General features: G+C 45.8%; 1 protein-coding gene across 2 annotated transcripts in view; it reads left to right on the top strand.

The window, feature by feature from the left end:
- LOC106604211 (histone-lysine N-methyltransferase, H3 lysine-36 specific-like) overlaps positions 1-14,815 on the top strand; it is a 37,568-nt gene that overhangs the window by 8,246 nt on the left and 14,507 nt on the right. For both annotated transcript variants that reach the window (XM_014198656.2, XM_014198655.2), the window contains exons 7-13: positions 5,533-5,687; positions 5,784-5,978; positions 6,174-6,296; positions 6,500-6,623; positions 7,008-7,208; positions 8,270-8,449; positions 10,015-10,171. In XM_014198656.2, the coding sequence (XP_014054131.1) occupies positions 5,533-5,687; positions 5,784-5,978; positions 6,174-6,296; positions 6,500-6,623; positions 7,008-7,208; positions 8,270-8,449; positions 10,015-10,171 (1,135 nt within the window). The remainder of the gene's footprint in view (positions 1-5,532; positions 5,688-5,783; positions 5,979-6,173; positions 6,297-6,499; positions 6,624-7,007; positions 7,209-8,269; positions 8,450-10,014; positions 10,172-14,815) is intronic.

Here is a 14,815-nt window from a genome sequence, read left to right as displayed (position 1 = left end):
GAGAGTAGTTCCATTGGGAGAGTAGTTCCATTGGGAGAGTAGTTCCATTGGGAGAGTAGTTCCATTGGGAGAGTAGTTCCATTGGGAGAGTAGTTCCATTGGGAGAGTAGTTCCATGGTTAGAGTAGTTCCATTGGTGAGAGTAGTTCCATTGGGAGAGTAGTTCCATTGGGAGAGTAGTTCCATTGGGAGAGTAGTTCCATTGGGAGAGTAGTTCCATTGGGAGAGTAGTTCCATTGGGAGAGTAGTTCCATTGGGAGAGTAGTTCTATTGGGAGAGTAGTTCCATTGGGAGAGTAGTTCCATTGGGAGAGTAGTTCCATTGGGAGAGTAGTTCCATTGGGAGAGTAGTTCCATGGTTAGAGTAGTTCCATTGGGAGAGTAGTTCCATTGGGAGAGTAGTTCCATTGGGAGAGTAGTTCTATTGGGAGAGTAGTTCCATTGGGAGAGTAGTTCCATTGGGAGAGTAGTTCCATTGGGAGAGTAGTTCCATTGGGAGAGTAGTTCCATTGGGAGAGTAGTTCCATGGTTAGAGTAGTTCCATTGGGAGAGGAGTTCCATTGGGAGAGTAGTTCCATTGGGAGAGTAGTTCTATTGGGAGAGTAGTTCCATTGGGAGAGTAGTTCCATTGGGAGAGTAGTTCCATTGGGAGAGTAGTTCCATTGGGAGAGTAGTTCTATTGGGAGAGTAGTTCCATTGGGAGAGTAGTTCCATTGGGAGAGTAGTTCCATTGGGAGAGTAGTTCCATTGGGAGAGTAGTTCCATTGGGAGAGTAGTTCCATTGGGAGAGTAGTTCCATTGGGAGAGTAGTTCCATTGGGAGAGTAGTTCTATTGGGAGAGTAGTTCCATTGGGAGAGTAGTTCCATTGGGAGAGTAGTTCTATTGGGAGAGTAGTTCCATTGGGAGAGTAGTTCCATTGGGAGAGTAGTTCCATTGGTGAGAGTAGTTCCATTGGTGAGAGTAGTTCCATTGGGAGAGTAGTTCCATTGGTGAGAGTAGTTCCATTGGGAGAGTAGTTCCATTGGTGAGAGTAGTTCCATTGGTGAGAGTAGTTCTATTGGTGAGAGTAGTCCATTGGTGAGAGTAATTCCATTGGGAAAGTAGTTCCATTGGTGAGAGTAGTTCCATTGGTGAGAGTAGTTCCATAGGGAGAGTAGTTCCATTGGGAGAGTAGTTCCATTGGGAGAGTAGTTCCATTGGGAGAGTAGTTCCATTGGGAGAGTAGTTCCATTGGGAGAGTAGTTCCGTTGGGAAAGTAGTTCCATTGGTGAGGGTAGTTCTATTGGGAGAGTAGTTCCATTGGGAGAGTAGTTCCATTGGTGAGAGTAATTCCATTGGGAAAGTAGTTCCATTGGTGAGAGTAGTTCCATTGGGAGAGGAGTTCCATTGGGAGAGTAGTTCCATTGGGAGAGTAGTTCTATTGGGAGAGTAGTTCCATTGGGAGAGTAGTTCTATTGGGAGAGTAGTTCCATTGGGAGAGTAGTTCCATTGGGAGAGTAGTTCCATTGGGAGAGTAGTTCCATGGTTAGAGTAGTTCCATTGGGAGAGGAGTTCCATTGGGAGAGTAGTTCCATTGGGAGAGTAGTTCTATTGGGAGAGTAGTTCCATTGGGAGAGTAGTTCTATTGGGAGAGTAGTTCCATTGGGAGAGTAGTTCCATTGGGAGAGTAGTTCCATTGGGAGAGTAGTTCCATTGGGAGAGTAGTTCCATTGGGAGAGTAGTTCCATTGGGAGAGTAGTTCCATTGGGAGAGTAGTTCCATTGGGAGAGTAGTTCCATTGGGAGAGTAGTTCCATTGGGAGAGTAGTTCCATTGGGAGAGTAGTTCCATTGGGAGAGTAGTTCCATTGGGAGAGTAGTTCCATTGGGAGAGTAGTTCTATTGGGAGAGTAGTTCCATTGGGAGAGTAGTTCCATTGGGAGAGTAGTTCCATTGGTGAGAGTAGTTCCATTGGTGAGAGTAGTTCCATTGGGAGAGTAGTTCCATTGGTGAGAGTAGTTCCATTGGGAGAGTAGTTCCATTGGTGAGAGTAGTTCCATTGGTGAGAGTAGTTCTATTGGTGAGAGTAGTCCATTGGTGAGAGTAATTCCATTGGGAAAGTAGTTCCATTGGTGAGAGTAGTTCCATTGGTGAGAGTAGTTCCATAGGGAGAGTAGTTCCATTGGGAGAGTAGTTCCATTGGGAGAGTAGTTCCATTGGGAGAGTAGTTCCATTGGGAGAGTAGTTCTATTGGGAGAGTAGTTCCGTTGGGAAAGTAGTTCCATTGGTGAGGGTAGTTCTATTGGGAGAGTAGTTCCATTGGGAGAGTAGTTCCATTGGTGAGAGTAATTCCATTGGGAAAGTAGTTCCATTGGTGAGAGTAGTTCCATTGGGAGAGTAGTTCCATTGGTGAGAGTAGTTCCATTGGTGAGAGTAGTTCCATTGGGAGAGTAGTTCCATTGGGAGAGTAGTTCCATAGGGAGAGTAGTTCCATTGGGAGAGTAGTTCCATTGGGAGAGTAGTTCCATTGGGAGAGTAGTTCCATAGGGAGAGTAGTTCCATTGGGAGAGTAGTTCCATTGGGAGAGTAGTTCCATTGGGAGAGTAGTTCCATAGGGAGAGTAGTTCCATTGGGAGAGTAGTTCTATTGGGAGAGTAGTTCCATTGGGAGAGTAGTTCCATTGGGAGAGTAGTTCCATAGGGAGAGTAGTTCCATTGGGAGAGTAGTTCCATTGGGAGAGTAGTTCCATTGGGAGAGTAGTTCCATTGGGAGAGTAGTTCCATTGGGAGAGTAGTTCCATTGGGAGAGTAGTTCCATTGGGAGAGTAGTTCCATTGGGAGAGTAGTTCCATTGGGAGAGTAGTTCCATTGGGAGAGTAGTTCCATTGGGAGAGTAGTTCCATTGGGAGAGTAGTTCCATAGGGAGAGTAGTTCCATTGGGAGAGTAGTTCCATTGGGAGAGTAGTTCCATTGGGAGAGTAGTTCCATTGGGAAAGTAGTTCCATTGGGAGAGTAGTTCTATTGGGAGAGTAGTTCCATTGGGAGAGTAGTTCCATTGGGAGAGTAGTTCCATTGGGAGAGTAGTTCCATTGGGAGAGTAGTTCTATTGGGAGAGTAGTTCCATTGGGAGAGTAGTTCCATAGGGAGAGTAGTTCCATTGGGAGAGTAGTTCCATTGGGAGAGTAGTTCCATTGGGAGAGTAGTTCTATTGGGAGAGTAGTTCCATTGGGAGAGTAGTTCTATTGGGAGAGTAGTTCCATAGGGAGAGTAGTTCCATTGGGAGAGTAGTTCTATTGGGAGAGTAGTTCCATTGGTGAGAGTAGTTCCATAGGGAGAGTAGTTCCATAGGGAGAGTAGTTCCATTGGGAGAGTAGTTCTATTGGGAGAGTAGTTCCATAGGGAGAGTAGTTCCATTGGGAGAGTAGTTCTATTGGGAGAGTAGTTCCATTGGGAGAGTAGTTCCATAGGGAGAGTAGTTCCATTGGGAGAGTAGTTCCATAGGGAGAGTAGTTCCATTGGGAGAGTAGTTCTATTGGGAGAGTAGTTCCATAGGCAGAGTAGTTCCATTGGGAGAGTAGTTCCATTGGGAGAGTAGTTCTATTGGGAGAGTAGTTCCATAGGGAGAGTAGTTCCATTGGGAGAGTAGTTCCATTGGGAGAGTAGTTCCATTGGGAGAGTAGTTCCATTGGGAGAGTAGTTCCATTGGTGAGAGTAGTTCCATTGGTGAGAGTAGTTCCATTGGGAGAGTAGTTCTATTGGGAGAGTAGTTCCATTGGGAGAGTAGTTCCATAGGGAAAGTAGTTCCATTGGGAGAGTAGTTCTATTGGGAGAGTAGTTCTATTGGGAGAGTAGTTCCATAGGGAGAGTAGTTCCATAGGCAGAGTAGTTCCATTGGGAGAGTAGTTCTATTGGGAGAGTAGTTCTATTGGGAGAGTAGTTCCATAGGGAGAGTAGTTCTATTGGGAGAGTAGTTCCATTGGGAGAGTAGTTCTATTGGGAGAGTAGTTCTATTGGGAGAGTAGTTCCATTGGGAGAGTAGTTCCATTGGGAGAGTAGTTCCATTGGGAGAGTAGTTCCATTGGGAGAGTAGTTCCATTGGGAGAGTAGTTCCATTGGGAGAGTAGTTCCATTGGGAGAGTAGTTCCATTGGGAGAGTAGTTCCATTGGGAGAGTAGTTCCATTGGGAGAGTAGTTCCATTGGGAGAGTAGTTCCATTGGGAGAGTAGTTCCATTGGGAGAGTAGTTCCATTGGGAGAGTAGTTCCATTGGGAGAGTAGTTCCATTGGGAGAGTAGTTCCATTGGGAGAGTAGTTCTATTGGGAGAGTAGTTCCATTGGGAGAGTAGTTCCATTGGGAGAGTAGTTCCATTGGGAGAGTAGTTCCATTGGGAGAGTAGTTCCATTGGTGAGAGTAGTTCCATTGGGAGAGTAGTTCCATTGGGAGAGTAGTTCCATTGGGAGAGTAGTTCCATTGGGAGAGTAGTTCCATTGGGAGAGTAGTTCCATTGGGAGAGTAGTTCCATTGGGAGAGTAGTTCCATTGGGAGAGTAGTTCTATTGGGAGAGTAGTTCTATTGGGAGAGTAGTTCCATTGGGAGAGTAGTTCCATTGGGAGAGTAGTTCCATTGGGAGAGTAGTTCCATTGGGAGAGTAGTTCCATTGGGAAAGTAGTTCCATTGGTGAGAGTAGTTCCATTGGTGAGAGTAGTTCTATTGGGAGAGTAGTTCCATTGGGAGAGTAGTTCCATTGGTGAGAGTAGTTCCATTGGTGAGAGTAGTTCTATTGGGAGAGTAGTTCTATTGGGAGAGTAGTTCCATTGGGAGAGTAGTTCCATTGGTGAGAGTAGTTCCATTGGTGAGAGTAGTTCTATTGGGAGAGTAGTTCTATTGGGAGAGTAGTTCCATAGGGAAAGTAGTTCCATTGGGAGAGTAGTTCCATTGGGAGAGTAGTTCCATAGGGAGAGTAGTTCCATTGGGAGAGTAGTTCTATTGGGAGAGTAGTTCCATTGGGAGAGTAGTTCCATAGGGAAAGTAGTTCCATTGGGAGAGTAGTTCCATAGGGAGAGTAGTTCTATTGGGAGAGTAGTTCCATTGGGAGAGTAGTTCTATTGGGAGAGTAGTTCCATTGGGAGAGTAGTTCCATGGTTAGAGTAGTTCCATTGGGAGAGTAGTTCCATTGGGAGAGTAGTTCCATTGGGAGAGTAGTTCCATTGGGAGAGTAGTTCCATTGGGAGAGTAGTTCCATTGGGAGAGTAGTTCCATTGGGAGAGTAGTTCCATTGGTGAGAGTAGTTCCATTGGGAGAGTAGTTCCATTGGGAGAGTAGTTCCATTGGGAGAGTAGTTCCATTGGGAGAGTAGTTCCATTGGGAGAGTAGTTCCATAGGGAGAGTAGTTCCATAGGGAGAGTAGTTCTATTGGGAGAGTAGTTCCATTGGGAAAGTACTGTAGTTCTGTAGTGAAAGTAGATATTTTGGTAAAGTAGTTATGATAATGAAAACAAATCCTCATATTTTCATATTCAGTAGATTTAGGGTATTTAAATGTCTGTTCATTCCCCAGCCCCAGTATCCCTGGATAGGAAGAGGCCAAGGAAGCCATCTCACAAGGTCCTGGAATGCACCATAGAAGAAGTGTCACTCAGTCCTCCAAAGAAGAAGGAGTTGAAGAAGCAGAGTGGACAGACAGAGGAGAAGACAGAAGTCAGGAACACTCAGGTAAGGCTGAAGGAACTAATCAACAGCCATATTAACACAACTATACTGCTACAGTACCACTCGGAAACTGATCTAATTATCTCATTTCTATGACAGGTTAAGTCTGTGAAGAAAGAAGTGCCTGTATCCAGCGTGACAACTCCAGAGAGCGTGGTTTCTCTGCAGGGCTCCTCCCCTGAACGGCCCCCTAGCCCTATGGTGCTCCTCACCCCCAAGGAAGAGAACGAGAAGATCAGTCCTGGGGTTGGAGGAGAGAGCCACACCAACGGAGAGAGAACACCCAAACCTGAGGTCAGCATAAACACCTCGTTGTCTTTTTCAACCTGTATGAAAAGATGACTAGTTTCATGTTATTGATGTCAGTATTCACCTGAGGTATAATTGTACCAGTACTGTAAAACAGGATGCTAAGCCCCCACACCTTAACCAATATGCTGTGTATTAACTTATGTATTAATGTGTAATGAAACCTCTCCTCTCCTCCAGGTGTTCTCTCCTGGTCTGAATGACAGTTTCTCCCTACCTGGGGAAGGGTCCCTGGTCTCCAGCACTAAGAAGAACACAGGAGAGAAAGGAGGAGCTGCGTCCATGAAGGAGAATGTCTGTCAGGTAGGTCAACCAACAACATACCACAACCTTTCTATTTTGTAGTGGCAGAAACAGTCAAAATAGCTCTAACCTTGATTTCCAGGCTTTCTCACATTAGTTCAGAAATAGATGTTCCCAATAGCCGAGTGATGAATGATATTTGAGAGTATTGTAACACAAAATATGTGTGTGTGTGTGTGTGTATGTGTGTGTGTGTCTTGCAGGTGTGTGAGAGGACAGGTGAGCTGCTGCTGTGTGAGAGCCAGTGCTGTGGGGCATTCCACCTGCAGTGTATCGGCCTATCAGAAGCCCCCAGAGGGAAGTTTATCTGTAGTGAATGCACTATAGGTGAGTCTCTACCTATACACCTGTCTGTACATTTACATTTGAGTCATTTAGCAGACGCTCTTATCCAAGCAATTAGGGTTGAATGCCTTGCTCAAGGGCACAGATGTTTCACCTAGTCAGCTTAGGGATTCGAACCAGCAACCTTTTGGTTGCTAGGCTACCTGGCACCATACAGAGCCATATACACCTGGTGCAGCCTCACCTATACACACATTCACCTTGACTTAACACTGTGTTACTGAGTTCTTACACCTGTGCAGTGATACTGCCATGCTCATAGACCATATCTCTGCATCTGACAGAGGTATTCTGTATCAATACCCACAATGTATGTAAGCTGCTTTGGTGTATCACAAAGCTAAGAGTGTTTCCTTTCCATTGCAGGGGTCCACACATGCTTTGTGTGTAAGAAGTCTGGCGACGGTGTGAAGAGGTGCATGGTGCCTGTATGTGGGAAGTTCTACCACAACGAGTGTATCCTGAAACACACACCCACCCAGCCCCAGAATAAAGGGGTTCGCTGCTCCCTCCACGTCTGTCTGTCCTGCCACATCACCAACCCCCTCAATCCCTGCACTTCCAAAAGTAGGTTCCACTTCCACTCTGCTTTGATAGAACCAGGGGTAAAGTAGAATTCATTTCTTCCTGGTACGAGACCTCCTATATGTGCATGCGTGCACCAACATTTGTGCACTCTTAACTCAATAGGATTTCTGTGGGTCTAGTCGTAAAGATTTGTCATTTAACTTTTATAATGTATGACCTTTTATTGTGGTATAAACACAGCCAGTCATGATGTTTTTATCTGATTGTCAAGAGGTGGAAGAAACGCACACTTATTTAGGCGAAGGTGCTGGCTAGCGGAGTAGAACACTTAAAAAATAAAGAAGAGTCACACTCTAGGAGCTCAGATGCAAAAATATTTTATGTCCAACGTTTCAACAGACAAGCTGTCTTCATTAGGGTTCATCTGATTGTCAAACAATCACTTCATAGGTCTCCTTTATTAGGCTGCACGTTCATCCTCTCTGAACGTTCAGTATTTCCAGCCTCCAAACAGTGGTGAATGTTACACCAAAAAGGGTTTATGACGTTTGGCGATTGTCATTAGGCCAGAATTTATGCGTCCGCTGCTGTCCGCGCGTGTCGCGGTATCAGCAACTTATTTCTGCCTTGACAAAATGTCAGTGTTCTCGTCGAACCACGTTGCATTTTTGGAGCATAGGCTAAACCACCTGCTTTCAAGTCCATTCGCTAATTGTTCATGCCTCTGACATATAATAATGATAAATAGTGGTATGAAGGCCTACAGTTTTTTGGGACATTTTGTTTGAATTATTGTGATAAGCTCATGTTACTTTCACCCCTGGACAGAGTAGAAATAGATCTACACTCTAGGTTCTGTTTACATTGGAAGTGACACGGTTAGAGTCGATTTGAATGTGATTTTTATGGGATGGAAAAACGATTGCTACAGTAGAATTGAAACGTATCAGGTAGGGTGAAAACCTGTAACGTGATTGGAGGACTAAGATTAGCTACAAACATTACTGCCGATCTGTTTGTCTGGGATGGGATCCTAGATTCTAACATGGCTGTAGAGATGCTTTGGTGTGTGTTGTTTTTGACCTGTGTTCCTCTTCTAGGTCGTCTGACCCGCTGCGTGCGTTGCCCTGTGGCGTACCACGCTAACGACTACTGTATGGCGGCGGGCAGCGTAGTCCTGGCCAACAACAGCTTCCTGTGTCCCAATCACTTCATCCCCCGCAAGAACTACAAGAACCACGAACACATCAACGTCAGCTGGTGCTTCGTCTGCTCAGAAGGTTGGTGACTGGTTGGGTTGCTGTTAATGTTTTAGTTTAGTTTATTCATTTGACCATTTTAAAGAACAAGCACACATAAAACCTGAAAAAGCCATACATGAAGAAAATCCTCGAGGATAACACACAATGAAGTCTGGGACATATTTCCATTGTGGTCCTCTTAAGACAAGATGGCTGGACAAGATCCAACACAGTATGGCAGTGAAATAATACAACAAAAACATAGAAGAAGAACATCTATCTCATCATTCCAGTTACATCATAGGGGTTATTCAAATGGGCACAGAGGACATCAAACATGTTTTTACTTTATTTTTAAAGCTGTCCAGAGAGGATGGTGTTTTTATAGGCAGAGGCAACTCATTCCATTCTGAGGCTCCAGTATACAAGAAAGTACCTTTCCCAGCATTACTCCTGAACCTGTAGAAGCACACATCAGCAACACCTGATCTGGTGCTGTGATTGTGTACATCCCTAACACGAGGAAAGTAATCACTTAGATATCTGGGCACAGGACCATAAATACTCCTGTAAACCAAACCTAGTCTAATCTGGGACACCCTAGCCTCAACATGCAGCCAGTTTAGTTCCTGAAAGCAGCTCCTGCCTATGTGAGTACGTGGACTCACCTTCAATACTACCCTGATCAGCTTATTCTGGGCTATCTGGAGCTTCCCCTTCATAAGTTTAGATAAGCCCCCAAACCAGGAAGTATTAGCGTAGTCAAAATGGCATTGAATGAGGGCAATAGCTAGCACTTTCATGGAGTCCTTATCAAGCAGCTTGGACTTTCTAGCCAAAAACTTAGTCCTGGCATTAACCTTCCCTAGCACTTTATTGGCCATGCTCACACCTCCCAAGCTTCCATCAAGGATAAATCACAAGTAGCTAACAGAGGTTTTAGTAGACAGCACCTCACCCCCTAACTCCACTCGGATTTCAGACGACCTACACAATTTAGGTCTGGATCCAAAAATAATTGCTTCAGTTTTCCCTAAGTGCAGAGATAGCTTATTATCTCCAAGCCATTTGCTAATGTTAATAAGCTCTCTGCTAAGTATGCTCTCCAACATAGTTTTACTTTTGTGAGGCACCAGAAGTGTAGAGTCATCCGCATAAAGAAGAAGACGGCAAGAACAAGCATCTTTCATATCATTAATATACAATAAAAACAGCAGAGGCCCAAGCACGCTCCCCTGCGGAACGCCACAACTCATTGGTTTTGCCTGAGACAGTGAACCATTAACCTCTACTACTTGCTCCCTTCCTGATCAATAGGACTTGATTGGTTGGTTGATTGAGTGTTGTCAGTGTTCCAGAGTCCATTATGCAAGGAGGAAGGAACCCGAATACAAATGTGGTGGTATTGTTATTAGAGGTAGAGTAATAATAGGAGTATGAGTGTGGTGGAAATCATATGTGGAGGACCTACGCTCCTCACAGAGTAAAAAGATTGTAGTGAAACATAAAGTGAAAAGAAGCATTCAGCCTCCCGTTCTGAGGTCATTGGGTCAGATCTGATTTGACTTGGTGTTTGAGCTTCACCTCCTCCTTTCTCCCTGCAGGAGGCAGTCTGTTGTGCTGCGAGTCTTGTCCTGCTGCCTTCCACCAAGAGTGTCTGAACATCGAGATGCCTGAGGGTAGCTGGTTCTGCAACGACTGCAAGGCCGGGAAGAAACCACACTTCAAGGACATCCTCTGGGTTAAAGTGGGAAGATACAAGTAAGAAACACTGTTCTGTAGAAACAGTATCCATGCTTTTGGTCAGAACCAACTGAGTGACACTTTAATCCCGGGTCAACATATAAAAAAGTAGCTCAAGAGCAGAACCTGAAACCCAGTCGTGTTGTTATTGATCAGAATCTCTATCCGTGTGTATAATCTGCCTCTACACTGAGTATACCAAACATAAGGAACATCATCCTAACATTCAGTTGCTGCCACACCGGCAGTCATGAGTCATGACCGCAGTAAAATTCTACGTGACCACTTAGTAACGGTAATCTCCTTTTATGCGCTCTGGACACGCGTTGGTAGTACTCAAATTGCTAATTATCATCAGGTTGCTAATGGCCTGGTACTCAGGGTTCTATTGTCCCTCCATCAGGTTGCTAATGGCCTGGTACTCAGGGCTCTATTGTCCCTCCATCAGATCCTAATGGCCTGGTACTCAGGGCTCTATTGTCCCTCCATCAGGTTGCTAATGGCCTGGTACTCAGGGCTCTATTGTCCCTCCATCAGGTTGCTAATGGCCTGGTACTCAGGGTTCTATTGTCCCTCCATCAGGTTGCTAATGGCCTGGTACTCAGGGCTCTATTGTCCCTCCATCAGGTCCTAATGGCCTGGTACTCAGGGCTCTATTGTCCCTCCATCAGGTTGCTAATGGCCTGGTAGTCAGGGCTCTATTGTCCCTCCATCAGGTTGCTAATGGTCTGGTACTCAGCGCTCTATTGTCCCTCCATCAGGTTGCTAATGGCCTGGTACTCAGGGCTCTATTGTCCCTCCATCAGGTCCTAATGGCCTGGTACTCAGGGCTCTATTGTCCCTCCATCAGGTTGCTAATGGCCTGGTAGTCAGGGCTCTATTGTCCCTCCATCAGATCCTAATGGCCTGGTACTCAGGGCTCTATTATCCCTCCATCAGGTTGCTAATGGCCTGGTACTCAGGGCTCTATTGTCCCTCCATCAGGTTGCTAATGGTCTGGTACTCAGGGCTCTATTATCCCTCCATCAGGTTGCTAATGGCCTGGTACTCAGGGCTCTATTGTCCCTCCATCAGGTCCTAATGGCCTGGTACTCAGGGCTCTATTGTCCCTCCATCAGGTTGCTAATGGCCTGGTACTCAGTTTTGTCCCTCCATCAGGTTGCATGCTACTCAGCTCTATTATCCCTCCTCAGGTTGCTAATGGCCTGGTACTCAGGGCTCTATTGTCCCTCCATCAGGTTGCTAATGGCCTGGTACTCAGGGCTCTATTGTCCCTCCATCAGGTCCTAATGGCCTGGTACATTTACATTTACATTTAAGTCATTTAGCAGACGCTCTTATCCAGAGCGACTTACAAATTGGTGCATTCACCTTATGATATCCAGTGGAACAACCACTTTACAATAGTTCATCTAAATCTTTTAAGGGGGGGGGGTTAGAAGGATCACTTTATCCTATCCCAGGTATTCCTTAAAGAGGTGGGGTTTCAGGTGTCTCCGGAAGGTGGTGATTGACTCCGCTGTCCTGGCGTCGTGAGGGAGCTTGTTCCACCATTGGGGTGCCAGAGCAGCGAACAGTTTTGACTGGGCTGTGCGGGAACTGTGCTTCCTCAGAGGTAGTGAGGCGAGCAGGCCAGAGGTGGATGAACGCAGTGCCCTTGTTTGGGTGTAGGGCCTGATCAGAGCCTGAAGGTACGGAGGTGCCGTTCCCCTCACAGCTCCGTAGGCAAGCACCATGGTCTTGTAGCGGATGCGAGCTTCAACAGGAAGCCAGTGGAGAGAGCGGAGGAGCGGGGTGACGTGAGAGAACTTGGGAAGGTTGAACACCAGACGGGCTGCGGCGTTCTGGATGAGTTGTAGGGGTTTAATGGCACAGGCAGGGAGCCCAGCCAACAGCGAGTTGCAGTAATCCAGACGGGAGATGACAAGTGCCTGGATTAGGACCTGCGCCACTTCCTGTGTGAGGCAGGGTTGTACTCTGCGAATGTTGTAGAGCATGAACCTACAGGATCGGGTCACCGCCTTGATGTTAGTAGAGAACGACAGGGTGTTGTCCAGGGTCACGCCAAGGTTCTTAGCACTCTGGGAGGAGGACACAATGGAGTTGTCAACCGTGATGGCGAGATCATGGAACGGGCAGTCCTTCCCCGGGAGGAAGAGCAGCTCCGTCTTGCCGAGGTTCAGCTTGAGGTGGTGATCCGTCATCCACACTGATATGTCTGCCAGACATGCAGAGATGCGATTCGCCACCTGGTTATCAGAAGGGGGAAAGGAGAAGATTAATTGTGTGTCGTCTGCATAGCAATGATAGGAGAGACCATGTGAGGATATGACAGAGCCAAGTGACTTGGTGTATAGCGAGAATAGGAGAGGGCCTAGAACAGAGCCCTGGGGGACACCAGTGGTGAGAGCACGTGGTGCGGAGACAGATTCTCGCCACGCCACCTGGTAGGAGCGACCTGTCAGGTAGGACGCAATCCAAGCATGGGCCGTGCTGGAGATGCCCAACTCGGAGAGGGTGGAGAGGAGGATCTGGTGGTTCACAGTATCAAAGGCAGCAGATAGGTCTAGGAGGATGAGAGCAGAGGAGAGAGAGTTAGCTTTAGCAGTGCAGAGAGCCTCCGTGACACAGAGAAGAGCAGTCTCAGTTGAATGACCAGTCTTGGTACTCAGGGCTCTATTGTTTCTCCATCAGGTCCTAATGGCCTGGTACTCAGGGCTCTATTGTCCCTCCATCAGGTCTTAATGGCCTGGTACTCAGGGCTCTATTGTTTCTCCATCAGGTCCTAATGGCCTGGTACTCAGGGCTCTATTGTCCCTCCATCAGGTCCTAATGGCCTGGTACTCAGGGCTCTATTGTCCCTCCATCAGGTCTTAATGGCCTGGTACTCAGGGCTCTATTGTTTCTCCATCAGGTCCTAATGGCCTGGTACTCAGGGCTCTATTGTCCCTCCATCAGGTCCTAATGGCCTGGTACTCAGGGCTCTATTGTCTCTAACCACTCTGACATCAATGCAAATACAATATAAAATCAAATAAAACACTGATATCAAAACAGTATAATTCTTTTAAAACTCACGTCACTGTGATTTGATCAATTTGAAGAAAGAAGTTCAACAGCAGGTTGAAACTGAGTGGGACAACGTGGTCCTTGTGGATGTTGTTTCAAAGCCAAACACAACAAAATGGACAGCGCTTTCTAAGGTGATGATTCATTCAGAACAACCATATGCATATTAGAGTTGATGCATATTCATAGGACTGACCTTGAAGAAGAAGAAGGGGAAAAAATTAATAAAAATAATGATTGTGCCGTTACGCAATATATACCCTACTGCATGTTTAAAGAAAGAAGTTCGACACAGGTTGAAACTGAGTGGGGGCTCTATTGCAGAAAAACATACAACAAAATTGATTTAAGATGTCTTTGGTACATAATTGGTCTAGCCTATACTTTAGTAATGCCTTTGAGTGTAGACTGTATTATTATGCATACTGGATGGACTGGCTTGTGCCTTATGCTACACTCCAAACTTTCTATTCATGAGTCTGGGCGTAGAGGATGCTGTTGGTTCAGTGATTGTGCGGGGCGGCTAAGCCTACAGTGAAATTAGATTTTGAAAAGCCTGGTAATAGGTCATTTATTAATAGGCTGACATTACCTTTAGCTACAGAATGTCTCACTACAGAATGTCTCACTACCTTGCGTTTCCATCTCCTCCCCTCTCTCCTTCACTCCTTTCTTCAGCGCGCAGAGAGAGAGCCTGTCAACAGTTTAGTGAAATATGTTTTGTTGTGAAAACATGTTACTAATGGATGTTCCTGAACAGATTTCACTTGGTTTCCCAAATTAAACACTGGGTAGCTGCAGGAACAGGGTTGGAAAGCCCATAACATACAGAGTTTGGGCGGAATATCACCTGCCGCGCAGCAGCGGCTGCATGCTGCTCAACCTGTGGTTGATGCAGGAGGTAAATATAGAAAGTCGCCTACCTGGTGGGAAAGGCCTCCATTCTCTATTTGAGTGCAACACTTATTTTTTCCCTTGCCCCTGTTCCTGCCCCTTTGATAATGGGCCGTTCTAAATCTAAAAACAAATATTACATATTAGTAAAGGCAAGATGAAATAGAAAATAGTCTGATGGGTAGAAATATGATGCCTTGATGAGAGAACAGCGTGTGCAGTCTGAGGTAAGGACCCCGATCACAAGCTCTATTTTACATCTTTCTCAAATCGTCAGTATAGTGGCATCATGCAGACAATATCTTGTGATTTCTAACACGTTCTAAGGTTTGTATCATTCACAACTAAAGTTGCCAAATAACTGTAAATCTAGTGTATAGGGCCTGTTCCAAATAATCCCGTTTACGTTTGACTGAGTGTAACGGCTGTCTGTGGAAGTAGACCAAGGTGCAGCGGAGTTAGTGTTCATCTTTGAATTTTAATAAACGTAAGAACACTATACACACAAAACAAGAAAACCGACAGCCAAACAGTCTTGTCAGGTGCAAAACACTAAACAGAAACAATCCCCCACAAAACCCAAAGGAAACACACGCTCCTTATGTGTGACTCCTAATCAGCAACAACGAACTACAGCGGTGCCTGATTGGGAGCCACACACGGCCCAAAACAAAGAAATACAAAAACATAGAAAAATGA

Source organism: Salmo salar, chromosome ssa05 (genome assembly GCF_905237065.1).
Source record: "Salmo salar chromosome ssa05, Ssal_v3.1, whole genome shotgun sequence".
Lineage (NCBI taxonomy): Eukaryota > Metazoa > Chordata > Actinopteri > Salmoniformes > Salmonidae > Salmo > Salmo salar.
Note: the sequence above shows the minus strand (reverse complement) of the source record. Positions and strands in the feature narration are given on the sequence as shown.